Here is a 27,605-nt window from a genome sequence, read left to right on the forward strand (position 1 = left end):
AGTCTCTTAATGAATCTCACACTAAGAAAATTCAGTTCCTTCTAACTCTGCTGTGGTTTAGATGTTGACATGGGTTTTGCTACTGAATACAGAAGACCAGATATCTGATCTGATCTGATTTGAAACTGTACCTTTTCGAGCAACATGCTACTCATTACTTATATAGTCCAGGGGATAGGTGCAAAATTTGAGGTGATATGTTAACTTTTTCATAAAAGCATGAAATTTGGTACACTTGTATAGTTTGCGGCCCTAAACATGTTCAGAAATGGAGCCATCCATACCTGAAGACAAAAGGGCTAGACACAATACTGCTAGGACCTTCCCGCTGGAGATCCTGCAATCTACAAGACGTTCCTGAGGAATGCTGTTCCTTTGTTATTCTAATGGGATGGATCATTTGGTTCACACCTTTATAGACACAGTTATGTTATTTATTTCAAAGAATGACTAACTGAACATTAACCAATGAGGGTTCAGCAGTGGCCATTCAACCGAGACTACTTTGCTGTCGGTCACTGTTTCTCCTACCAAATTCTACCATTGATGACACACATTGATGACTATCATTCATTTCAACCAGACAATCCAATAGTAGCTGCATGGATCTCAGGCTGCCTGACAAACATCTCAGCATGGATAAAAGAACATCTCCAGCAGCTCAACCTGGCAAAGACTGAACCTCTCGTTGTCCCTGCCACTCCGACTCTACAGCATGATTTCATCATCCTGCTGGGTTCATAAAAACATTATTCTTTGTTGAAGAGCTGACCTTCAAGGATCATATTGTAAAGACCACTCGATCATGCATGTTTGCATTGCACAACATCAGGAGGATCAGGCTCTTCCAAACAGAGCATGCTGAACAACTTCTTGCCCAGGCCCTTGTCATTTCTAGGTTGGACTATAGCAATGCTCTTCTAGCTGGACTTTCATCATGAGCAAACAAACCTTGACAAATGTTTCAGAATGCAGCGGCACGACTGGTCTTCAAAGAGCCCAAAAGGGCCCACTTCACACCTCTCTTTATCTCCCCGCACTGGCTACCGGTTGCTGCTCGTATCAAGTTCAAGACATTGATGTTTGCGTACAGAATAACCACCGGTTCAGCACCCTCCTACTTCCTCCTCACTCTTACGAATCTACATCCCCTCCAGAAGTCTGAGATCTGTAAGTAAATGACGCCTTGTGGTAACATCACAGAGAGTCATTTTTTGTTCACCTTTCCTGGCTGGAGAAATGATCATCCAACACTTGCAGTAATTAACAGAACACCTGACACGTTATCTGACAGCAACACTAATTTAATCCTATACCCGACCCATTTGACATAAAAACTGGGACCCGAACCGCACCTGCATTAAATCTCCTACATTCACCTGTTTCACTGTTTGAATCACTCCATTTGCAGTGATTCTCACAGTGAGTGTCATGGCGGACGCCCAAATCCATTATAATTTTATAAATAACAATATTTTTGTGTCACGGAATGTAGTTTTAAGAGTTTTTTAGGCAAGAACGTACTTGTTTAGACTTCAAACATGCAGTTTGTTAATAAAGATAACGTCTATTTGAAAATTTGCTTCAACAATTTTGGAGATGTGAGCTCCAGGCTATCAGCGGCCTGCAAATATTATTTCAATAAATAATATTCATATTAATAATAGTAGTATTTATTAATGGTATTTAGTATTGGGAAACGGTGTGTGTGTGTATGTGTGTTGTGTTCGTTAGTTACATTGTTCTGAAAATAAGATGGTGACAAGAATCTGTTTTTATGAGTGAGTCAGCAGTGAAGACTTTTATATTGAAAGAAACTAAAACGCAAGGAAGCAAGGAACAAGGAAGTTATTTTTACTTTCAACAAGCACCCAACAATTGCACTGAGCAGCACTGTCACCGGAAATCACCCTTAACAAATGAAAGGATAGTGCGACAAAGATATTGCTTTCCTCAGCGGACATTCAAACCAATGTTTTATTGTGAATATGAGATTGAGATGATGAAAGAATGCAGTATCAGATGCAGGTAATCTCAGCTCTCTCATCACTGCTATGGTCTACCAGAGACCCATAAATATTTATCAACGTGCTCCGTCTGTGACATTTAATGCTTTAGTAGCAGATAAAGCTGTAACTTACTGGCTCTGGAGGTGGAGGAGGTGGAGGTTCCTTGATCACCTGTGGAAAGATGTGTCAAATAATCACATAACCACAAACACAAGTCACATTATACACATAAAACAGAACAGCATGTTAAATCATGACCTCGCTTGAGACAAACTGACCAACTTTCCACCTTAATTCACTCAACTTTTACTGCAAATCCATAGGCCTTTGGCTCCCAGATTAACACCGTACTGGAAGATGTGTTGTGAGAACGTATGAAGACTGATATTTACGGTAAATGAGGCAATGACTTACTACAGTGCAGCAAAGCGGCCAGAACCACCACATGAACAGCAAACCCAGCAATAGAAACAGCACCAGCAGGGTGATCAGGAGGATGGTGCCGTCAAACTGCAGAGAAAAAGACAGGGAAACATTGAGGAAGACAGAGAATTGGCACAATTATTATGATTCACGGATAAAAAGTAATGCCATATTGCAGTGGCGAGCGGTGACCTTTTTAACCGGGTATGCTGAGTGCTAAAAATAAGACCCCCCCCCCCCCATCCTCTCCTCTCCTCATCGTTTTTAAAACACACTCAAAGAGGAAAACACTGTGGCAGGTGTCAATTTAAAAGTATGCACATTCATCCCTTATTTGTAAATGAAATTCATCTCCAATCCTTCATCTATAGTTTCAGGTTTATCCATAATTATTCGAATGCTAGAAAAAAGCTGCTTTTCCCAAGTAAAAACCGGCAAATAACGTTTACACATAGTTTTGTGATGATACGTAATATTGAGAGGATGGGGAGAAGGGGGATTCCCCCGCTCTATATGACTTAAATTTAGGCTATTTATTTATTCTTTTATTTTTTTTTATTCCCGGTGAACCGAGTTAAAACTCCCACCCGGGTGACACTACTCCAATAATAGACCATGAAAATACAAAAAAATGTAATAAATAAAAGATTGCCAAGTAACGTTACAAACAACAATAAAATCAGAGAAGGACTTTAACTGTAAGCGACACAAGTATACGGGAAAAAAAAAGTATTGTTTCTTATTTTTTCCTGATGATTGTTTTTATTTAAAATTTCATATACATTTTTATAAACCTTTTTTTTTTTTAACCACTTGTTGACAATAACGTCTTCAACATTGTCTACCAGCTATGTTTTTAGTGGACTTTCAAAATTTGCTTTGCTTGAGAAAGCATGAAAATATACAGTTATGATGTTTTTTTCATATGATTTAGTCGAGTTAGTTTTGCATTAAACACAATGTAATTCTCGGCAATCGAGATCTGGCAGAAACAGCTCATTATTCCGCTTGGGCGAGCGCTTCGCAGACAGTTTACCTCGCACATGAAATCAGCCGCATACCAGCAAATCACTGAGAACGAGCAACAATCCTGAGGAGTCGTAGCAACACGGAGGCGAGAAAGCTGCAGAGAATCCGCTTACCTGGAAGCTCCCGTAACTGACGTAGATTTACAGAAAATTACCGTTGTTTGTCAAATAAATAATTTTACATACTTATTCCCAAGCAGTAAGTCACATCTCAAATGACAAGGGATCAACTTATAATCATGTTTATATTAATAGCCCGTTTATATTAATAGATGGCCTTGGTATGCGGCGCATTCGCAGCTTATATGGACGGAACGCCACTGCCATATTGTAATTTGACCTTCAATTTCATTTAACTATTTAACTAACAATATATTGACAATAATGAAGATCAGATTAAAAATATGCATTATGGTTAAATTATTTTAATGTAAACATTTCAGACAAAATAACCCTGCAAAATAGTAATATTTCTACTTTATGTTGATGAATTTATTTGTTTGACATGCTGTATTTTATTTCATAAATGTTGGTAAATTTAAAAACATTTAAATTAAATCATTTTTGTCAGTTAAATGTAAAATTAATGAATATGACATGATGATAATGTTAAATATTGTAAACAAATAACGTAATTTTTGTAAGTAAAACTTACAATGGTGTAAAACCAATGAATAGGCCATATGTTTAAATATTAGAAAATAATAACTCATTTGTCATATTTGTCAGTAAAATTGCTGACTAAGACATCACAAAACAATGTTTAAATATTGTTAAAATATTATGTCAGTTTTTACAATAAAAAATAAAATACAACATCTAAACCTAAAGTCTAAAATAAATGAAAATGACAAAATAACTAAATAATATTTAAAATGATTTACAAATAAATAATTAAAATGTAAAATGGTGTGAAATTAATATTTCAGGATGAAATGTTTAAATATTAGAATCATTTTTACATTAAAATGTAAAATGTTGCAAAATTAATGACAACACAAAATAGTGTTTAAATATTATTTAAAATGTGCATGTCCTTTTTGCCAGTAAAATGTGAAATGATCTTTTAAAAATATTGACTAATGGGCATTTTCATCTAAAGACAAGCTATGACCACCAAAAACTGTGCAACCTCGCTGTTAGAAAGTAAGTCATGGGAAAAGAACGGGAAGCGCACAGTGCATTTGTGAAGTATTTGGAGAAGAAATGCTTCATAAAAGTAACTCTGTGGTTGTGGCCTGAAGCCTGCGCAGTGAGAATCAGAGACGGATCGTTCTGGGGCTTTGTCTGCGGTTTGGCCCTTGATGTGTGTGTGTGTGTGTTTGGGGGGGAAGGGGTTCGTGAAGAGAAAATGATGATAGGGGACGACCTGAACGTGAGGAGAATGCAAAGAAAATAAGGGGTTACCAACTAAAGACCACCCAAAACTCTCCAATGATTTATAATGTAGCATAATTACAATCAAATATAATAGATATATTTAGTTATAGCAGCTACTTTGATTTAATGAAAGTAATTAAAGTGTGACACCTAAAAACATTCTGAGGAAAATAAATGTAAGTGAGGAAACAGTTTAATATGTGGAGAGCTAAAGGAACCACGAGACAGTTCTAAATCCTGATTATTGGATGAGAGGGTTTTTAATAATTATTATTATTAAATTAAACTACTATTTGAACTATTACTATAGTAATATATATATATATATACATACACATACATAAATATATACTGTATATATATATAGGTTGCTATTGAATATTTAATTGTGTTTGTGCAATTTTAATTATAATCTTCAACCAATATACATCTGTGCGTATTTGTGACAACGCTAATTTGCATTGTGCTTGGTATTTTGCGTTGGCCGATATGCAAATGAGATGATGCGTCTGTGTTCTTTAATTTGGGCATTGTCAGTAAATCACCTGCATGAATTTCCACATCCATCAGCGTTGTTTTGGAAATACGCTCTCTCACGCTAATTTGCCCTGTTTAGTAAATCTGTCCCCAAGATACCAAGATTATGATTCTGACTAACTGTTCAAAAGTTTTTGGTATCTCATGACCCGTAGGTGGCACTGTCCCCAACTTTGGCATGGACCCTCAGATCATGGTGTTGATGAAGCGTACCAAGTTTAATTTTTATTGATTAAAGTTTGGCCAAGATACAGGCTCTGAAGCAATTTCAGGTCAACCTCCTTAAGTTCACAACATCATTACCTTTCTTCACCACTAGGTCAAAAAGTTCTGTTCTGTCATTTCTATGCGGCTCAGTCCAAAGATCATATCTGCCAATTTTGGGAAGAATTGGACCAATTTAGAAGGAGTAGTAGTGAAAAATTGAATACTGTACTTTTCAAAATGACTGCTACTGTAATGGGTGGAGTTTTAATGTAAGCCATTGATTGTGATCAGCATGAGCAGAGTAATCAGGTGGACCAAGTTTCATTTTTCTAGAACAAAGGGTTCAAAAGTTATAACCGCTTGAAAAGGGAATGTTTGAACTGAGTTGGTCCTAGGAAGCCCAAAGTTTGTCAGATCACTATTCATGGCCATCACTACAAGTGTGCCAAATTTGATCATTTTCCTAGGTTCCCTTCATAGGGCTGCCATAGACTCCCATTGTGGAGGAATAATAATAAAGAACACACACAAATGCAATAGGAGCTATGGCCCCTTTGGGGTTTGGCCTCTAAATATTATTTAAAAAATTGCATGCACTTTTGTTAGTAAAATTTTAATTGGTGTAAATTAATGAATACGATATGACAAAATAATGTTTAAATACTGTAATGTTTAATTACATGTAATTATTCATTGAAAAATGGTGTACAATTAAGGAATATTACATGGCAAAATAAGATTTAAATATTAAGGAACTATAACATTTTTCAGGATGTAAAATTAATTCTCAAATCTCAAAATGAATGAGCATTTAATATTTAGTAGTTTGTGTTGTAGTTGTGCTGGATGTGATGCTGTGTTTGTATTCAGACTTACACACTCAGTTGTAGTGATGTGAACGGAGCTGGTGATGAACGACAGACCCTCGTTCATGCTGACTTGCAGGTACACCACCCTGAAGCGCAAAAAACAAACATCAGTTTTCATACCCATATTTGTCACTTTGAAAGCCAGCAAATCCTGTAACGTTGCACAGCAGGATCCAAAAAAGTAGAAACCCAAACCAACGGATTCAGAGAGACGTGTGCCAAAAACAACCCCGCTAGATTTCTCTTACATTTTTTACACAAAGATGTTTAGTTGTATGAAAAATGCCTTGCAGACCATAACTGGCAGCCTCACAGAGCTCTGTAGGTGCTGGTTAAGTTTTGTTGAGGTCAGCTGTCTAGTGTCTCAAACATTTGATAAAAACAGCTTTTCAAATGCTCAGCATTCTCGCCGAGGTTTGTCTCCCGACACACAGAGGCCAAGTCTGCGTTTCTGACAGATACGACCATTTTCTCTGATGGAGAGCATCTACTTCAGATTAGCTTCACATTCCTCTGTGCAAAAATATAATGATGAACCGCCTGATGTTTCACCACACAATCATTACTGAGAGGAAAAGTAAAGTTTGGGGTGGTTCTTTGACTCTGTTCATTTACATGGTGTCAAACTGAGTACACTTTCACACCAAACGAACACTGATGGACCAAAAGCTCTAGCGTGAGAGTCTCACTGTTTGAGAAATTATCTATTTTACAAGAAGAGCCTCGGAGGAACTGTTGACATAAATCACAGCGAGATAAAAGAAATGGCATGGACTGTTTGATGGAGGATGGCACAGAAGACAAGATGAAGGCGAGAAGAGAAGAGAAATGAACTGGTGATCGGGCTTTAGGACGTGTGAAGAGCTAAAGAGATCATGAGGTTTAGTCCTAAAAATAAATGTTTTTATTAGAACACAAAAGTTCTAAATTCTGATCAGAAGAATTGTTTATTCAGATTATTCTTAAAAAGTCGAACTACGAATTAACACCAGGGTTAGTTAGCTAAAACTAAATATTTTGTGTAACTTCTATTTAAAAAAATATATATATTATTAAACATATTTTAATTTCGTCCCAATGAATTTTAAATGTGTCCCAATGTGCACACTATCCATCCTAAATTCTATGTGATATTAGTCATTTTCAATACTATGTAGGGCAGATAGGGTGGATATGCACATTGGGACGCAGGGATTGTGTGATTATGAGGCACCGGGCTAGACAAAAGTGAAGCGAACGCGGAGAGAGAGAGCGAGAGAGAGAGATAGAGCGAGAGAGAGAGAGAGAGAGAGAGAGAGAGAGAGAGCGAGAGAGAGAGCGAGAGCGAGAGCGAGAGAGAGAGAGAGAGAGAGAGAGAGAGAGAGAGAGAGAGAGAGAGAGAGAGAGCAACAGTGCGTGAGAGATATGTATACTCATATGTGATAAGGGTACAGCGAACCAGTGTTGCCAGGGTCGCGGTTTTCCTGCACAATTGGGCTGTTTTGAAAATACAGTCGCGGGAAAAATGACAGAGCCGTAGGTTGCGTTTCTTTTGGGCTACTTTTATAATATATTGCGGCTGCCCAAAGTGTATACTGTATATACACGTGATCGCAAAAGGAAGTTATTACAAACTCTCGATGGTGGTTTAAAGTGAGTGCTGAGTAAAAGTGCACTATTAATCTCATAAATTTTCTTATATAGCATGATGCTAATGTTAGCTCTAATGCACCTGCAGAACAGGTCCAATTCTTCTTCATAATGCATTTTGTCATAACACTTCATGTAAGGTCGCAAGAAAATGTTAGAAATACTTTTGATAATAGTTGGGTAAATGTATACTGGGATTGAAGCGATGTGGCTTGGTAAACGTTTTATTGCCAGTATAAAGGCTGATAATAAAACAAAAGAATAATAATGATTATGTCTCATACCTGGTGGAGGTGTGAAAGGTTCTGTTTCCTTAAACTAGTTTGTCATGCATTTCTTTATTTCAACACATTTACAGGTAAAAAAAAGTTTTTCTTTCCAGCCATAACTTAAAAAACTACTAACCTAATACGCTGTATCATTGTTGAATGGAAAATATGGATCCTTGAGGGTTTATGGGAGCAGTAAAGGGAAAGAATGAAATAATGGATGAGGAACAAAGAGAGAGTGGGTGTGATGAACACAATGATTTCTGAGGAACTATCTGCTTTTAATGGGTCCTCATGACATCATGTAAAGCTTTGATTATGCAGTTCTGACAGGAAAAAGAAAGCCATGAACCGCCTGCATCGACAGCATGACCTCAAAGCTAAAGCAGCGAGCTGCGCAGGAAGTGGAATGTGACCTTTGACACGGATCATAAACACGGCCTAATGCACGGCAGACCTCACACTTACTTTCCAACTTCATCAATAACAGGCGCAGGGCACAGCAAGAACGTGTCTTCGACACTCGCAGGCTTCTCGTCTGTAAACAGAAGATAAAATGTTCTAGTGCTGTCAAACGATTAATCGCGATTAAAAGTTTTTGTTTACATAATATATTTATGTGTACTGTGTATATTTATTATGAATATATAAATACACACACATACAGTATATATTTTGAAAATATTTACATGCATTTACATGAATATATTTATATTCATATAATTTATATTATATATAAATAGATTTAATACTCAAACACAACATATTTTTCTTAAATGCATACAGTGCCGTGAAAAGGTTTTTGCTCCTTCCTGTTTTTTTATTTTTTTGCATGTCAGACTTAAAAGATTCAGATCAACAAACAAATTTGAATATTACACAAAGATAACCCGAGTAAATACAAAATGCAGTTTTGAAATGATGATTTAATTAATTAATGGAAAAAAGCTGTCCAAACCTATCTGGCCTTACGTGAAAAAATAATTGCCCCCTAAACCTAGTAACTGGTTGTGCCACCCTTTGCAGCAACAACGGAGATAACTGGCAATGAGTCTTTCACATCGCTGTGGACGAATTTTGGCCCACTCTTCTTTGCAGAATTGTTTTAATTCAGCCACACTTGAGGGTTTTCGAGCAAGAATGGACTCTTTAAGGTCATGCCACAGCATCTCAATCAGATTTAAGCCTGGAATTTGATGTGGCCACTCCAAAACCTTAATTTTTCTTGAGCCACCCAGAGGTGGACTTGCTGGTGTGTTTGGGATCATTGTCCTGCTGCATAACCCAAGTGCGCTTGAGCTTGAGGTCACAAACTGAGGGCCGGACGTTCTCCTTCAGGATTTTCTGATAGAGTGCAGAATTCATGGTTCCATCAATTATGGCAAGACATCCAGTTCCTGAAGCTGCAAAGCAGCCCCAGACCATCACACTACCACCAACATGTTTGACTGTTGGCATGATGTGCTTTTTATGAAATCCTGTGTTGGTTTTACGCCAGATGTAACGGGACACACACCTTCCAAAAAAAGCTCAACTTACGTCTCATCAGTCCTCAGAATATTTGCCCAAAATTCTTGGGGATAATCAAGATATTTTTTGTCAAATGTGAGACAAGCCTTTGTGTCCTTTTTGGTCAGCAGTGGCCTTTGCCTTGGATGCCGTTTTTGCCCAGTCTCTTTCTTTTTGTTGAATCATGAACACTGACCTTAATTGAGGCAAGTAAGGCCTGCAGGTGTTTAGATGTTGTTCTGGGTTCTTTTATGAGAGGACTAGGACTAGAGCGCGGCATGATGTGTTGCTCTTTAAGCATGCTTCACTTTGTCAGACAGGTTCTGATTGAGTGATGATTAAGTGTCTAAGGTCCTGATTAAGTTAATCAGGCTTGGGTTTGGCTAGTGAAATTTAACTCAGCTTTCAAAAATAATGTGGTTAATCACAATTCTTTCATGATTTAACAGGAGGGGACAATTCATTTTTCACATAGGGCCAGGTAGGTTTGGACAGCTTTTTTCCCTCAATAAATACATTTCATACCTACATTTCACTGCTGGTTATACCCTGTATAATTGTGTATGTGACAAATAAAAATCTTGAATCTTGAATAAATGAAATCATCATTTAAAAACTGCAATTTGCATTTACTTGCATTATTTCTAAGTAATATTAAAATTTGTTTGATGATCTGAATCTTTTAAGTGTGACAAATATGCAAAAAAATATAAAAACAGGAAGGGGGCAAAAACCTTTTCACGCCACTGTACATGCATGTGTGTGTATTTATATATATACATATACATAGTACACACACATATACTACGTAAACAGAAACTATTATTTTGGATGTGATTAATCGCGATTAATCGTTTGACAGCACTAAAATGTTCAGCGTTCAGTAAAGCAGATCAAATGAGTTCTAAAGCAGCTAGATACGCTGGCTTGTCATTCTGAGAGGCACTCACTGAGCGTGACTGTGTCGTTGATTTTGAAGCTGCACAGGACCTGGTCAATGTTTCTGGCGTGTCGAAACCCATTCCCTCTCACCACCACCTGAAATGACTCTGAAGCACAGATTTCCACAGACGCTGCTCAAAAACGCTGATCAATGACGTCATTTCCCTCAGAAATAGCAACTGTATTTTCAGCACATGGGCCAATGTCTTCCTACTGAAATCATCAGAGCTCAAGGAATGCTGGGTAATGTAAAACCACAATGACATAAGTGTCCTCTCTGGTAAATGTGTCTCACAGACTCTTATGTTCAACACCGGAATTTTCCCTACAGTTATTTTATATTAACTTGCTTATTTCTTTTTTACATCTGATGATGTGCAACGGTAATGTTTGAATGGAAATCTAGTCCAAAAGAGTGACGTTTTGGAAATGGAAATGAAATGAATCATTAAGTGTAACAGACTTACTGAGTTAAAAAGATTTATGGCACATACATAATCCACAGAGAGACATGTATATGAACAGAAATGAGGGTTTATGTACAAAATAATTGAAAGTGGAATGGCCATTGCATTTATATATAAATATATATATATATATATATATATATATATATATGTGTGTGTGTGTGTGTATATATATGCATATAGTATATACAGTCCATACACACAAACACACATAAATATATATATATATGTATGTAATTTATTTATTTTCATACCTCCTGCACATACGCTGGATGGCTCCGCTGCCAAGATCTCGATGCAAGACTTTTTGATTATCTAAAAACAGAAAATATTTAATTCATATCTATTATTCAAATTCAAACTACACTAAAAAAATTGGTTTAGGATTGACCAGTTTTCACTCAAAAATTGCTTGTAAATTTCACAAATAATTACAAAGATACAGCAAGTAACACAATTAATTAAATGTTACATTTGGAAGCAGATAACCTGAAATACTATTTTCTCGTAAGTATTTTTTTTTTTTAAACATTTACAAAATATATTTATTTACTTATATGTGTGCTAATCAACTATTATTAAAGCCATATTTATAGTAGTCTCTGTATATTAAATACTGTAAATATAAACATTTGGTCATCATTTACTCACTGTCATGTCATTCAAAACCTATAAAACTTAATTACACAAATTAATCCATATAAATCAAGAAATTTAATCCAAGATTTGTGAAGAGATGCAATTGCATTATATAATAAAAATATTTAATTTAGGCTTTTAATTATGAAATTAATTCATTTTACAATGACTTTATAAACAGTTTGGATCTTAAATTTTGGTTATCTGGACTTTCAATGAAGAGATAGAAACCTCTCATTAAAATGATCTTCATCTGTGTATTAAAGATTAACCAAAGTCAACATGATGGTAAGTAAACGATGAGAGAATTTCATTTTTGGAGATGCTTGGACAGAAGTACCACTGAACAAACCCCACACTTCAGCTTAAAGTAAGGAACGTGCATCTGTACTATATGCATTTAAAAAAAAATCTTCCATAGAGCCAAATGCTTCAGTTTACCGAGTCAATCATTCCTCTCAGCGCCTGGAATCCTCCCAAGACCGGAAATACATGCTTACTGGTGTCCGCTATGGTAGCCAGCTAGAACAGGACAAACCAATGTTTATTTACAGCTCATCTGAGAGTCGATTGGTTGATCTGATCAGTTTCCTCCATATAAAGTGCATTGTGGACACTGAATAACATTCTCTGGTTAAGTGCATTCTTGAGGAACAGAGTCCATTAGTGTTTGTTAGTAATTATTGCAAGACAAATAGGCCTTTAAAAACATCAACAAAAGATCATCATTACTTGTGTTTCATTGAAGTCCTTAACGCCGACACAATACACGATTGCACCCAATGTCCGAGCTCGTGCTGCCTGATGAGACATCATGCAATCATAATTAAAAACCATACATTTTTAGATTTCTAAATGTCTGCAGACTGAATGCTGAACATCATGTTACCTCCTGTTGAGCTGCTATCAGCTGATGTTCTTGAAGCTCACCGTCCGTCAGTGCAATTATGACACTTGCAGTTCCTACAAAGTGGAGTCAAGATTGTCAGGTAAGAACAAACGGTAACACTTTATTTTAAGGTGTCATGATACAGAGTAATTACCTAAGTACTTAGTAGTAGCTGTCACCGAATAAAACTGTAATAGAGTTTAATGGAATTATCATTAAACTGACTAGAGCTGAATAATGATACTACCGTCTTCTGTAGAGATATTTCACACAGCTATTGAACTGACTGAATCAATAATGAACTGACTTACAGTGACAGTTCACACAAAATATGGAAAATTCTGTCATCATTTACTCAAGTTGCTCCAAAACTGTATTAGTTCCCCTCTTCTGTTAAACACACACAACACATCTTGAAGAATGTTGGTTGGTGATACTTTATAGAATGGAAGAAAACACTATGATTGTTTAGAATTTTCATTTTTGGTTGAACTGTCACTTCAAATTTAATAATGAAACTATTGCCTTTTTAGACTTGCTTTACAGCAGAATTTATTGAAGACGTTTGCATCATCGATTCTGTTATGTTCCTCTTTATTACTGTTAAGCTGCTTTGAAACTAAATATCTGTAATATATAAAGCGCTATACAAATAAAGATGACTTGGCTTGTCATTAATGTAAACCTACCAAAGTTTTCCTGGTGTATTTGCTCATTTGCCTGTGAATAAATTTAGATAATAATGTTAAAAGACATTAAAATAAGTACATCTGAATGATAAACATATTTAATTTGAACATTTTACCCTTTGTAGACCAAGATGCATAAATGTGTCTCCGCCTGGGATCTCTCGTCTGAGAGCATTAAGGCCTTTTCTTATGGTCTCCCTTTGAAAAATTACAAAATCAAAAATGATTTTGAATGTAAAAAATGACAAAAAGGTCCAGCACTAGAAGAAGTGTCTTTCCGCACCTGTTTTCCGTGAGTCTCATGATTGTTTCCCCTCTGGTTGAGAACACGATGAAGGACATTCGCAGCATTGGACTGAGAGATAATGAAAGACAGACTGAATTTATAAAATGCATTTGTAAAATCATCCATGACCTACTTCGGAAATCTTACGCAATTGGATAATGTCAACAAAAACATGCCATTCCGTTGAGTCCAATAGTGTGGCTCAGTGCATTTGTTTGTTTTTCCTCAAGAGATGCTTTAGTACCTGGTGAATTTCTCAGCCAAATGTTCCACAAAATTGTAGATTTCATGCCAGTGGTGCTTGACACTTCCTGACCTGAGGAGAAAGAGGTCAAACGATCAGTAAATGGGATGTTTCTGCGTTTAATGCATCAGATCAATCCAACTGAGGATTCTTCCAATTAATTATCAATGCTTTCAACTTAGCAAAGTCATCTAATTTTGTCCCCTATTGTTTTTCCCCCTGAGGCGCAGCTGTAAATGGTTTATGCCAGCTGGTCATTTCCCGTCTTTGCCCCTGAGAGGCAACCTGTGGTAATTCATTAGTGCTGGATGACAAATGGGAAATGAGCTAATTGAGTCTACTGATCTGTGCTTGAGTCAGTTTGACTAATTGATGAAACATGCTGCAGAAATAGGCTCTGCGTTGTTAAATCGCATTCCCTGGCTGATGTAACATGTTTGGTCTGAACGCCAGACATAACAGTAACTAGCTCGTTCTATGAAACCGGTGCCATTAGCAGTCTGACGAGGTGATTTTAAAGTACATTTCTGTAAGATTTCAAATGAGGGGATTATGCATTGTGTCATACAGTAACAAGGTTGAACGTTTTTTAAAATGGTCAAATTTAATGTACCACCCTTGTGCTCAAGATTGTGAAACGTAATGTTTAATATACAGTCATGGTAATAGGGTTGATGCTACAATCATCCTCTACTGATAAAGATAACAAAATATAAGATAAAATTATAAAATGGATGCATTTTTACTTTTCCTTGGAGAGTTTAATTCCTGAAACTATAACGAAATAATGTTATCTATTAAAAAAATAGAAACATATGGAGTTGAAACACAATGTAGAGTGTTTCAACAATATATTATATAAGTAGTTAAAATATAAAAATACATAGAAAGAAAATAAAAAGAAAAAAGTTTTTATTTGCATCGAATTTATGGCTCAAAGCTGCATGTTTGTTCTTATACAGAAATAAGTGCTAGCGATGGCGAGAGACCAAAAGGACATTTTCATGAAGACAAAGGGGAGAAAACTAAATTAGTTACTAGATGTTTGCTGAAATGTTTTAAATAGGGAATAATATTTGGAATAATTGCTTTTTCTAAATGTTACCTCTCTATGATGCACTAAGGCTGCATTTATTTGATTACAAATACAGTTTACTATTTTAATATATTTAAAAATGTCATTTATATCTGTGTTGGCAAAGCTGTATTTTCAGCATCATTACTACAGTCTTCAGTGTCACATGATCTTCAGAAATAAAAATGTCTTTATTTTTTTTTTTTTTACAGAAATCAAAATAAATTAAATTTAAAACATTCAGATAGAAAACAGTATCACAATATTACTGTTTTATACTATATTTTTGATCAAATAAATGCAGCCTTGGTGAGCAGATGAGATTTATCTTTCAATGCAACTTTTATCTTTCAAAACATAAAAGAAATGTTAATTATTCAAATTTTTTGAATGGTAGTGTATATTAACAAAAAATAAAAGTTGACAATTACTGCACATATTATGACCTATTTGTCCCAACTCTTCTTGTTAGACAAGAAAAAACAACTCAAATGGACTGACTTTTATTGTTTTTAATAAAATGACCCATCTTAAAAAAGCTGGTTGTGTTCCTCCAGAGAAATGCTAAGCTAATAACTTTGTTTTATCCTGAAGGAGAGTGATGAATGCTCTCGAAAAGCTCTTTCTGGAACGGCGTGGGAGGAAGATGTTTTTATAACACAGTCAACAAAAGACGGGCCAGCGCACAGCCAGCGCGCTCTGAAACGGCAAAACAGACCATAAGTAACACAGAGGAGAACGCTGGCCAGAAGCAGGTCATGCTAAGGGCTTGCCGCAGTTTTCAACTTCAGATTTCTGAACATCACAATGGACGCTGTTTGTGTTGGAAGCAGGACTTTCTTGAGGTAACAGCAATCATGGGATCGGTGCCTAGCTTGCAGATTTCTCACCTGTGCAAACAGCGTTAGGAAAGGAAGTGGTCTATTCTCAAGTGAGATCCTTGATGAAATATGTTGCGGTGCCCTCCTTTGATCTAATTTTAATGGGTTATACTAAACCATATAGAGCCAGTGAGATTTCAACTCTGAAGATGATCCTAATTCACAGAGAAAGGAATTACATCATCTTTTAAATGACCCCCCAAACTCATGTTTTCTACAGTTACACAACTCTTCGTATATAACTGCACATATGTTAAGACATGTGAAAGTCATTGCGGTTTGATGCAACAAGAGCCAAGACGGGAAGACTCATTGGAGTAATATTTGGAAGAGGGCTAATTAGAAAAGTGTGTTGTCTCATCTGCTCTGAGATCAGCCTTCCCTCGAGATCGAATCCTAAACTGATTTTTCATATCTGCGTTTCTGCCAGAACCAGAAACCAAAACACAGCTCATAAAAAGCTCTCTTTGCTGTCGAGTGCAGTTACCTGTCTGCGTTCCAGATTAAAGGGGTTTCTGAAGCGCTAATAATAATAATGTTTAAAGAGGACCAGAGAAGACCAGCAAACGTGACTGTCGGTTTAGGTTTAGGTGAAGTCAGCATTAGCTCCCCTTCCTCCTGCTTTGTATTTCCTGAGACATGGTAAGAATATTATGGTGGCATTTCCCTGACACTGCTGTTTTAATGGCTCCTCCAGGTCCTCAAACATCTTCTAGGCCTAGAGCAGTTTAACAGAACAAGTCTGGATGATCTCCTCAGTGTTTATAAATAGCCTTAAAAAGCATTTTGCAATAGTACATACATAAAATATTCAAATAAATAGGTGGTGAGGTCTTTGTGACACTCCTAGACTCCGAATCACAATTTAGGGTCCCACTATATATTAGGTGGCCTTAACTACTATGTACTTACATTGAAATTAATCATTTGATGCAATTCCTATTTAGCACCCAAACTCTGGAACAATCTACCTAACACTGTTGGGGAAGCAGACACACTCTTTCAGTTTAAATCTAGATTAAAGACCTATCTCTTTAACCTGGCTTTAACCAGCTCCATATATTTGGGTTTTCTGACGTGGTAAACTTGCTCAGTAGTGCACCTGGTACAGCATTGCACTTGTGATATGAACTTCTACGTAGTCATAAAAAGTAAGTGTATTTGTTAAAAAGCAGAAAACATCATCGCAGGGGGTAAATCAAGATGGCATCACCATAAATAAATAAATAAATAAATCATACATTTACTATATTTTGTCAATGTTTTCAGACAAATGGCTATACAGAAGAATTATTAAAAAATACTATACTATATATTACACTACAAGCACTCGCTGCCTGTGCTTCATTTTACTCATACATGTTTGCAGACTTTGGGTTGGCTGACATGATTTGGGAAAACGGAGGAGCAGTTGAAAGAATGGGAATGGGTCTAATTCACTGGCCAAGTTAGCAAACAGCTGGGGCTGGTTGTTGGAGTGGTATTTAAAAGACAAAGCTTCTTCTCCTTTTTTACAATAAATATCAAATGCTCTGAAAATGGTAATGTGTCAAGAAAAAAAAAACTGCCCAATTACAATTGTCCAATTTGGTTAATGCATCCCATTCTATGATGATGAACGACTGCACTCCAGTTCAACTGAAAAACCACTAATCTTTTTTAAAATCTGTGCTGGGAATCTGAGCTTACGCTTCTGAATTTCTCGATTTTAGTCTTTCGGTTTTCTGTGCTGGTCTGAGAACACCAGTTTTCTGCATATCCAAATACTTTTTACGCCCTGGGTACACTTCACAGCAGTTTCTGGTCTGCATCCAGAAAGGAGATTTGTGGTGTGTGATAACATTTAACTAGGAATGCATGTCTCCTAAAACTGTTCCAGGAGCTTTACCAGTAGGTAAAGCTGAATTTGGGTGTATTAGGGGAGAAACTCGACGTGACTCTCAGAGAAGGGCTTGCCATTTATGAATCATTGGCACGCTAAAGCTGTTATTCTGGCTGTTTTAAAACAGATGACTCAATGCCTGGGTTATCTTAAGCTAAACAACAGTTAGTGGAACCAAAACTATGATTAACACAGTGATGTTTCAAAACAATCATAAATATGAAGTAAATCAGACTGCAATATGTGTCCAGACATTGTTTATGGACAAAGATTGCAATAAACAATTACCAATCCCAAGAGTCAGGTGGTCAGAGGGATGCAGTGCGACATCCTAAAATGCATTGCCCAAAAACTAAAATGATATCATTACTCTCGCCCATGTCATTTCACAAGGTCTTCAATGTTATGTTATTTTGCCCTTTATTGCCTTTCCTTCGTTTATGCATTTGACAGATGCTTTTATCTCAAGTGACATTGCATTTCAAGTGTACATTTGATTCAATTCAATTCAATTAATTTAATTCAAGCGTTCACTGGGAATCAAACCCATGACCTTGGTGTTGCTAATGCAATACTCTACTGTTTGAGCTACAGAAATGCATTATGTGAAGTAGAAGTTTTGCACATGATATGGACAAAAACGTTTTTTAAAACATTGTTTGTGCTTCACAGAAGAAAGTAAGCCGGGTTTGGAATGACGTGAGGGTGAGTAAATATTGACCAAATTTTCATTTTTGGGTAAGTTCTCTTTTTAAGAACCTGAAAAAAGGCACCGGCAAAAATCACCAGAGTTTTACAGTGCAAATAGCACACTAAGCATTCCAACGGACAGTTTCTTTGTTTTATTCCACTTGTTAAACAGCAGGCCATGAACGACCAGTTGACTGGATATGAATCACTTCCCAAGGCCGCAACTTCCCAGAAAGCCTTTGGGCCACATGAAAGCAGAAGTGGAAGCAATGATGCCAGGCTTGAAGGACAATTTTGAGGCCCATTTAAGTCATTTCTATAAATCCGGCCCTTTTTAGCCCCACATTTTCTATTTATATAATCAATATTCCACTGATATGCTGGGACTTTCCACAATGATATGCAGCAAATTTACTTTTAGGAAAGAGGATATTTAATTTGAACCTTCTGATGAAGTCGGTTTGTGTTGTCCAATGGTAATTGTTTTAGATCCCAATATTTTTAAAGGTTAAAGATGTTCAAACTTTACTTCCCTAGAGATTTAAAGGACCTGATTTTAAAAATAAATCTCATTGTGAGGTTGTGGAGAGATGAATTCCTTTTGACAGATAAACATGCCAATTCCTCGAAAACAAATCAAGGAAAGCCCCTCCTCAGAAGTCCAATAATGGTGCATCTGAAGCTAAACACTCTTGTGCAATACAGCTGTTGTTTGCGATGCTTCAATACCTCAAGTTCAGCTTATTTGGTGATAAAACAGATACAGAAAAAATGCCCTCTATGCACGCAATGGCACGGTGATTAAAAATACAGAATAATGCATGCACAGGGAATTACTTAAATTGTTGAAGCTGAAGGCTTGTAATGTTCTGAAAGGGCTGCAGATGTTCATGTGCATGCTATTTCACTAAATGTCAGTTTTTCCAAAGTCTGTAAAGTGAAAAAGGGGGGTGCTTGGGTTGGCTATGTCTTCTGCCATCACATCATGAGAAAAACTGGGTGGAAAAGGACTTTGCATGATAGTTTTACTCAGCTGATCCATTCCAGAGCATGTTGCATGACACATGAAAATCAAATGACATAGAGCATAAAGGATTTATGGTGCATTTGATTGTTTCTAATGTTTTCACTGCTAATTTTATCCAATATGACCTATTTCTTCTCTTTATGACAGCTGCACATGCTGAACTTCTGACACATGGTCAAACAATATCACTATCCTTTCATCAAAGGGCCTTGAAATATGTGTTCACAGATCAAGCAATAAGGCAATATTAAAACAGTCTAACCCATCTAAACAAATGAATACGAGACACCTTTTCTCATGAGATCAATGGCGTTTCAGACAACCCACACATTAACATGAGTCTCATAAGACTAACAGCATAAATGTAACCCTGGAGCACAATACCAGTCTTAAGTCGCTGGGGTATATTTGTAGCAATAGCCAAAAATACATTGTATGGCTCAAAATTATTGCTTTTTCTTTGTCAAAAATTATTAAATAAAGATCATGTTCCATGAACATATTTAGTAAATTTCCTACTGTAAATATATCAAAACTTAATTTTTGATTAGTAATATGCATGGCTAAGAACTTCATTTGAACAACTTTAAAGGCGATTTTCTCAATATTTAGATTTTTTTGCACCCTTAGATTTTCAAATAAATAAATATTGTCCTATCCTAACAATGGAAAGCTTATTTATTCAGCTTTCAGATGATGCATAAATCTCAATTTCGAAAAATTGACCCTTATGACTGGTTTTGTGGTCCAGGGTCACATATGATAGTAAAGACAAACTGGGCAGTTTTTCTCAAATCACAATTTTCACCTATTTCAACTTAACACTTAAAAAATGAAGTATAATCAACTTGGTTACATGAGTTATGCCAACTAACATTAAGCTGACTTAAATCAAGTTCAGTTTCATGTTATTTAAAAGTTAAAAAAGTTAAAATTTCTAAATTTATTTAGATGAGTTCATGTAAAAACAGAAGTTGCCTTTACTTAATGACCATATCATTTTACAGTGCATATAAAAAAGGTGTTTTATATAAATAAATGTGTAATTAGACTAAACATCCTGTAAAGAATCTTCCCAGTCAAATCGTGGGAAAGGATGTTGTTTTTCTGGGTCTGTTTAACAATGGTAAAGGATAAGAGGCAGGAAAAGAGAACCACAGAGGAATGAAGTTGTGACCGTCTGAAGTGCTTATTCAGCAAACTTCACATGTACCACCCCTCTTCTCATCATTACACACAGACAGAGCACAAAACAACACATTGGCACAATACAAATAAACTGGATGTTTTCTGTTAAACAGTCATTGGTATTGTTTGGCATTGTCTCTCGCACTTCCTTGAACTCTAATTGAACCCAGCCAAGTGATACCAAACAATAGACATCTGGTGATTTTGGTGATGCAGAATGAGAGAAATTAGGGGAAAAGATGGAGGATTTGAGTGGAAATGTACTGGCCTACTTTATCCAGGCAGTATCTCTCAGTGTGGAAAATATCAGGCCGACAGACCGTGAAAGCATCCCTAATATTTGCACTTCAGTCAGATCAAGTTGCCTTTATATGTGATTGACGGGTTTATGCTGCATACCAGAGAGTTTACCAGCTGTTAGAGCAAAGAGATTAAAGATATAATAACTTACAGACTGACTTTCTTTTACGTTTAGAGAGAGAGACGGGATTCTTTGTTCAAAAAACGATTGAATTGTAACAGATACTTACTTGTCAAGGACAAAATACAAGTCAAAGGCGCCCTGACATGATCTCTCCTCCTCCACATCTCCTTGCGCTCTCGCAGATGGAAGCGAGAACAACAAAAGTCCAAAGAAAAGTACGCCAAGACACATTTGAACAACTGCAAGCGCCATCGTGTCTTAATGCAAAAACATCAATCCTCAAGAAAGCCGACGGACATTCACATGATCCACTAAAAGAGCCTTTGCTGAGCTCCTGAGGGAAGGATGCACACAAAGAAGAGGAGTTTAGCGGATGTTGACGCAGTCCTTCCTCACATCAGTCTGAAAACTGGAACTCCAAGCTCGAGATACGATGAAAACGCGCTATTCCCAAAATATACTGCACAGACAGCCGATGTCCAGGGAAAACACCACAAAAAACACCCCCAAAGTGTCTGTTTAGTTCTCTTTATATAAAACACTAGGTTTGTTGTTTTGAAGAACTGTTGCTGCACGAAATCCACGTGTTAAAAGGCCAGATGTATTTTGTTCAAGAGCTTGATATTTGATGTTAATGTGCAAAGCAAAGACGGAGTCGTTAGAGAAAAGAGTTGGCAGAAGAGGAGCTGGTGTCATATTTCTACCCTTGTAGAAAAAAATGGGGCAGTTTCTTCTCCTGCTCCTTGAAGGTTTCCTCCCTTCTTTTGGATATGCAAAATATATGGGTTTTGCGATGTTTTTTTGTGCTTGTCTGCTAATGTTGAGGAAATACATTTAAAACTAGAGTAGAAAATTATTTATTTTTACGCATTTAAAATGTTTAGTTTATATATCAGTCTCTCTCTCTGTGTGTATGTGTGTATATATATATATATATATATATATATATATATATATGTAAACATATTTATTTAAATATATTTCTTACTTTTATTCCATCTTGCAGTAGCTTATATCAGGTGTTGGGTTAAGATTAATTAATTAATTTCATTTACATTTAATCACGTAGCAGACATCCAAAGTGACTTATAAATGAGCACAATAGAAGCAATCAAAACCAAAAAAAGAGCAATAAAATGCAAGTGCTATGACAAGTCTCGGTTACCCAACACAGTAGCCTACATGTAGCATGGTTTATACACACACACACACACACACACACACATGTTGGGTTTCCATGTTTTATGGGGACATCCCATAGGCGTAATGGTTTTTATACTGTACAATCTGTATGTGCTATTGCCCTACACCAACCCAACGTCCTGGGGACCAAATGTCCCCACAAGGATAGTAATACCAGTAAATCTTAATCTTGTGGGGACATGTTTTGGTCCCCATGGGGAAACAAGCTTATAAATCATACAGCATAAAGTTTCCTGTGAGGGCTAAGTTTAGGTGCACCAGGTGCACACACACACACACACACACACACACACATACAAAGAAAACAACTAGATAGAATAGAAAAAGAATATAGAAAGCTAGCATTAGAGTTTTTTTAAGAAAAACAATTCATTAAATATTGTTTATATTTGATTTATTTTCTCCTTTTCTTATGTGCACTATTTCAGGCAGGTTATTTCAGCAGTGTACATCATTACACCAGTAGTTGGTGATTGGAGTGAGCATGTTTCTTGTGTGTTGTGAGTGAGTCACTGAATCATCAGTCAACTGATTCCTTCAAAACCCTCACAACTCTATAGTCATAAGCTTCTGGCAAATTCAAGAAATCCCACGTTCATTTATTTGAACTTTTATCAACTTTTAAAAACAAATAAATTAAGCGTTTCAACAACGTCTGTACAGGCCATATATATATATATATATATATGGCCTATATATGTACAGACGTATATATATATAGATATATAGATATATAAGGACTAATATGCTAATGAAAATACATGTTTATTGCAATTCTTCAACATGGAGTTTATATATATATATATATATTGTGCATACAAATTAAAGATTGTTATCCAACACCTGCTATCACCCGTGAGAGAAAACTATTTGCTCCTTTAAACGTAAAATTAGTTTGTGCCACCTTTAGCAGCAAGAACTGCAAACAAACTTTTCCGATAACTACAGATCAATCTTTTACAGCACAGTGGTGTATATTTATATATATATATATTACTTTTTTATCTGGTGACCCCCATTGTAAGAAGGTTGAATCCATGCTTGACAAGCTCCTGTCTCATCATCTCCACAGGCCTGTTCATTTGTTCTGGACCACCATGTCAACAATGCTCTTGTTTCATTTAAAATAATCGTGATTGTCCTCCTGAATAAACCCAAACTTAAATTCTGGAAAATGTTTGGACATTTACAGTAAATAACAGAAGTTGTCCCAGGAGGACTAAAAATCTGTACTATCAACAATCATAGTACAACACTTTATAAGTGTTTTGACAACCAATGACTCCCCCCAGCTTCTCTAAAGGAGAGGCCATGGTTTCTAACATGGTAAATTAAGGTAATTCTGCTTTCATTTGAAATGTGTCTACTTCTCCTTCCACCCAGCTGTCCACTTCCTCTCTGTCCATGTCTTTCAGTTTCTCCTCATGCTCTTACCACTACATCAGTGCCTTCCTCTCTGCTCTTCTCTTCTGCCTCTCCTTCTCCTCTCCTCTTTTCTCACATCTTCCTCTCTACTCTTCTCTTCTGCCTCTCCTTCTCCTCTCCTCTTTTCTCACATCTTCCTCTCTGCTCATCTCTTCTGCCTCTCCTTCTCCTCTCCTCTTTTCTCACATCTTCCTCTCTACTCTTCTCTTCTGCCTCTCCTTCTCCTCTCCTCTTTTCTCACATCTTCCTCTCTGCTCATCTCTTCTGCCTCTCCTTCTCCTCTCCTCTTTTCTCACATCTTCCTCTCTACTCTTCTCTTCTGCCTCTCCTTCTCCTCTCCTCTTTTCTCACATCTTCCTCTCTGCTCTTCTCTTCTGCCTCTCCTTCTCCTCTCCTCTTTTCTCACATCTTCCTCTCTGCTCATCTCTTCTGCCTCTCCTTCTCCTCTCCTCTTTTCTCACATCTTCCTCTCTACTCTTCTCTTCTGCCTCTCCTTCTCCTCTCCTCTTTTCTCACATCTTCCTCTCTGCTCATCTCTTCTGCCTCTCCTTCTCCTCTCCTCTTTTCTCACATCTTCCTCTCTGCTCTTCTCTTCTGCCTCTCCTTCTCCTCTCCTCTTTTCTCACATCTTCCTCTCTGCTCATCTCTTCTGCCTCTCCTTCTCCTCTCCTCTTTTCTCACATCTTCCTCTCTGCTCATCTCTTCTGCCTCTCCTTCTCCTCTCCTCTTTTCTCACATCTTCCTCTCTGCTCTTCTCTTCTGCCTCTCCTTCTCCTCTCCTCTTTTCTCACATCTTCCTCTCTGCTCATCTCTTCTGCCTCTCCTTCTCCTCTCCTCTTTTCTCACATCTTCCTCTCTGCTCTTCTCTTCTGCCTCTCCTTCTCCTCTCCTCTTTTCTCACATCTTCCTCTCTGCTCTTCTCTTCTGCCTCTCCTTCTCCTCTCCTCTTTTCTCACATCTTCCTCTCTACTCATCTCTTCTGCCTCTCCTTCTCCTCTCCTCTTTTCTCACATCTTCCTCTCTGCTCTTCTCTTCTGCCTCTCCTTCTCCTCTCCTCTTTTCTCACATCTTCCTCTCTGCTCTTCTCTTCTGCCTCTCCTTCTCCTCTCCTCTTTTCTCACATCTTCCTCTCTACTCATCTCTTCTGCCTCTCCTTCTCCTCTCCTCTTTTCTCACATCTTCCTCTCTACTCATCTCTTCTGCCTCTCCTTCTCCTCTCCTCTTTTCTCACATCTTCCTCTCTGCTCATCTCTACCTGTTACACTCCTCATCTTCCCTCTCATTACATCCCTTTCTCTACCAACTGCACCACATTATAGACCTGCACCCCCCCCCCCCCCCACTTTAATTGTAATTATTTTTATTTATATTTTATTATTATCATTTGCATATTCGTTCTTGCTCTTTGTATACTTTCCCTTTTATTATTACTCGAAAGCAATTGTCATAAATGTGTAAACGATTAGGAAAAGTGCATTTTCTGTGTTGAGTGTGATTAAACGAGTAGTTATCAGTTTAGGGCCAATCGAAAATATATCATGTTCATTTGATAGAATGACAAATGACCGAGTTGTGTTTGTTGTGTTTGGACAAATGGTACATTAATGTTTGTGATTTGTGTAAAACCTTTTTTCATATATTTTAAAGTATTGGTTGGTTGTATTAACTGTTGTGAAAACATTTGAGAGTTTTGTGCACATTGTTTTGAGAAAATGATTTGATGATTTGTAATTTGTATTAAATGAAAACGTACAATCTGTTTAGGACAATTACAAAGTGTTAGATCACTGTGTTAACTGTTTTGGGAACAGTGGCCTGAGTTTGGAGAAATGTGTCAAATCGATTGAGAAAAACTGTGAAAGATTTGTTAATAAACCACACCACCACCCGCTGAAGCCTATATAAAACCAAAATGCAAGGTAATACTGTGGTAATACTAATAGAAAAAAAGTATAAATAGATTTTGTACAGAACTACGTTTGCATCTGTAAAATATTACAGCTGGATTCTCAACTGACTGAATGACTAAAATTCATATATGCATTTCTTAACCTTCTTAGACGGGTAATTGGCAATATTTTTAATTTAGCAGGTTAGATGCTGGTATATTACTGACATTGGTTATGCTGGATATTAGCTCGTCTTGACCAGTAGCCCTTACGGAAATTAACCATGGTTTTACTGCAAATAAAACCAAAAAACATGGTTATTAGTTCAACAATAGTAACCACAAATTAACCATAGTTTATGGTATTTGTAGTAAAACTGTGGTAATACCAATAGCAATACGCCAAAAAAACAAAAACAAGGTTACTACACCCTTACTATAATAAAACCATGCTTAATTTTCATAAGGGAGAGCAATGCATGACTGACTGACCAAAACCAGCATGATTGTGCTCAAAAAACACCTCATTTATAACCAGCAACAACAACTGGTCATTTTTCATGAAGGGACACAAAGCTTATATGGCAGTGCATTTTTATTGCTGGACCTTTACCTTTGACACGTGCCATTAGTGTATTGAGGATAGTATTTATTATCCAGTAAAATCTGTTGTCAACAGGTGCTACATAACTGTAATTTTATTAGGCCTGTGGGTGGATGTGCTTTGGCCAACTGATAGAGAAGATGTGCTGCCATCTTCTGGTTCTATGCTGCTAATTTCTGAAAGAAATGGTGTAGTAAACACATGTGTATAAAAATTGTTTTGTGATGACCTCTGGTGAGCAAAAAATAGATTTTTGACTTACCAAATATGAACATTGTTTTTGTTGTGTGTGGGTGAGTGTGTTTGTGATTTTTGTTGAGATTGCTAGCGGATAAGTAGAGGTAAATAATCTGATCAAAATAATCTGGAAAAATCAGGCTGATACATAAGTATGTCTGCAATTGGTTTATGTTTGTTAAACCCGTTTTACCTCATTTGTGAGGAATTTTTGATTTAATCTTTAAAGCACATTACAATTAGAACAGTTTCCATGTGTTTGTTATTACATTTGATCATTTGCTTTCAATATAACGCCAAAATCGTAATTTTCCCCAGTTTATTCTGAAAAAGATTTAAATTGCTTTTAAAACAAGACAAATTTTTCAGTTTGTTAATATGCATGTGTAAACACACGCATAAAGATACTTTCTAAACATTACCCTAAAGGTCTACACAGATTAAAACAGCATCTTCACAACATGTCATCCTTCTAAATAACTCATTTGCAAAATCATTTGGCTTCCATACCAGGCCTAGAAGAACAGCTTATTTTTGGCCAGAAAAGTGCTTATTGAGGATGCCCTTCGCTGTGTCGAGGGCGGCATCAGCGGGCACTGGAATATGAGGGGCGATGCCAGCACCCTCCCAGGAAGGGCCCTGAGCAGTGTCTGAATGGCTGATTGGAACAGACAGAAAGATATCGCTTTCACCAACACTGAAGGTCTCTGGGGGGTGACAACCTCCATGGGTTGTCTCACCGATAATCATTGCACGTCCCAGCCTCTTCATGATAAAAACAAACTCCTCAGCGGCACCAGCGGTCACACCACCGGTGAGGACTATCACACTCTTTTTGCTGCCGTATCTCCTGCCTATAAAGAGTAGAAATGCACTGTTCATTTTGCAGTATTATACAGTGGTGGCCAAACACTGGTATTTTCACCAGAAAAAATGGTTTTAAGTCAGTTATTTTTATCGTTTGCTGTTGTGTGTCAGTAGGAAATATTTTTCTAATCATTCATTTAGCCATTAATAGTAATAATCCAGTGAGATGTTTGAGATCTGATCTGATCATCATCAGTC

General features: G+C 36.8%; 1 protein-coding gene across 1 annotated transcript in view; it reads right to left on the minus strand.

Annotated features, from left to right (window-relative positions):
- LOC306857937 (anthrax toxin receptor 1-like) overlaps positions 1-21,908 on the minus strand; it is a 31,107-nt gene extending 9,199 nt beyond the window's left edge. The window contains exons 1-14 of the mRNA XM_079398224.1: positions 21,290-21,908; positions 14,017-14,088; positions 13,770-13,841; positions 13,603-13,684; positions 13,487-13,517; positions 12,798-12,871; positions 12,641-12,709; positions 12,350-12,430; positions 11,524-11,584; positions 10,811-10,909; positions 8,820-8,889; positions 6,461-6,539; positions 2,424-2,519; positions 2,142-2,180 (exon numbers count right to left, since the gene is read on the minus strand). Coding sequence (XP_079254350.1) covers positions 2,142-2,180; positions 2,424-2,519; positions 6,461-6,539; positions 8,820-8,889; positions 10,811-10,909; positions 11,524-11,584; positions 12,350-12,430; positions 12,641-12,709; positions 12,798-12,871; positions 13,487-13,517; positions 13,603-13,684; positions 13,770-13,841; positions 14,017-14,088; positions 21,290-21,435 — 1,071 coding nt within the window. The 5' untranslated portion in view covers positions 21,436-21,908. The remainder of the gene's footprint in view (positions 1-2,141; positions 2,181-2,423; positions 2,520-6,460; positions 6,540-8,819; positions 8,890-10,810; positions 10,910-11,523; positions 11,585-12,349; positions 12,431-12,640; positions 12,710-12,797; positions 12,872-13,486; positions 13,518-13,602; positions 13,685-13,769; positions 13,842-14,016; positions 14,089-21,289) is intronic.
- Positions 21,909-27,605: the final 5,697 nt, after the last annotated feature.

This window comes from Barbus barbus, assembly GCF_936440315.1.
Source record: "Barbus barbus genome assembly, chromosome: 38".
Taxonomy (NCBI): Eukaryota; Metazoa; Chordata; class Actinopteri; order Cypriniformes; family Cyprinidae; genus Barbus; species Barbus barbus.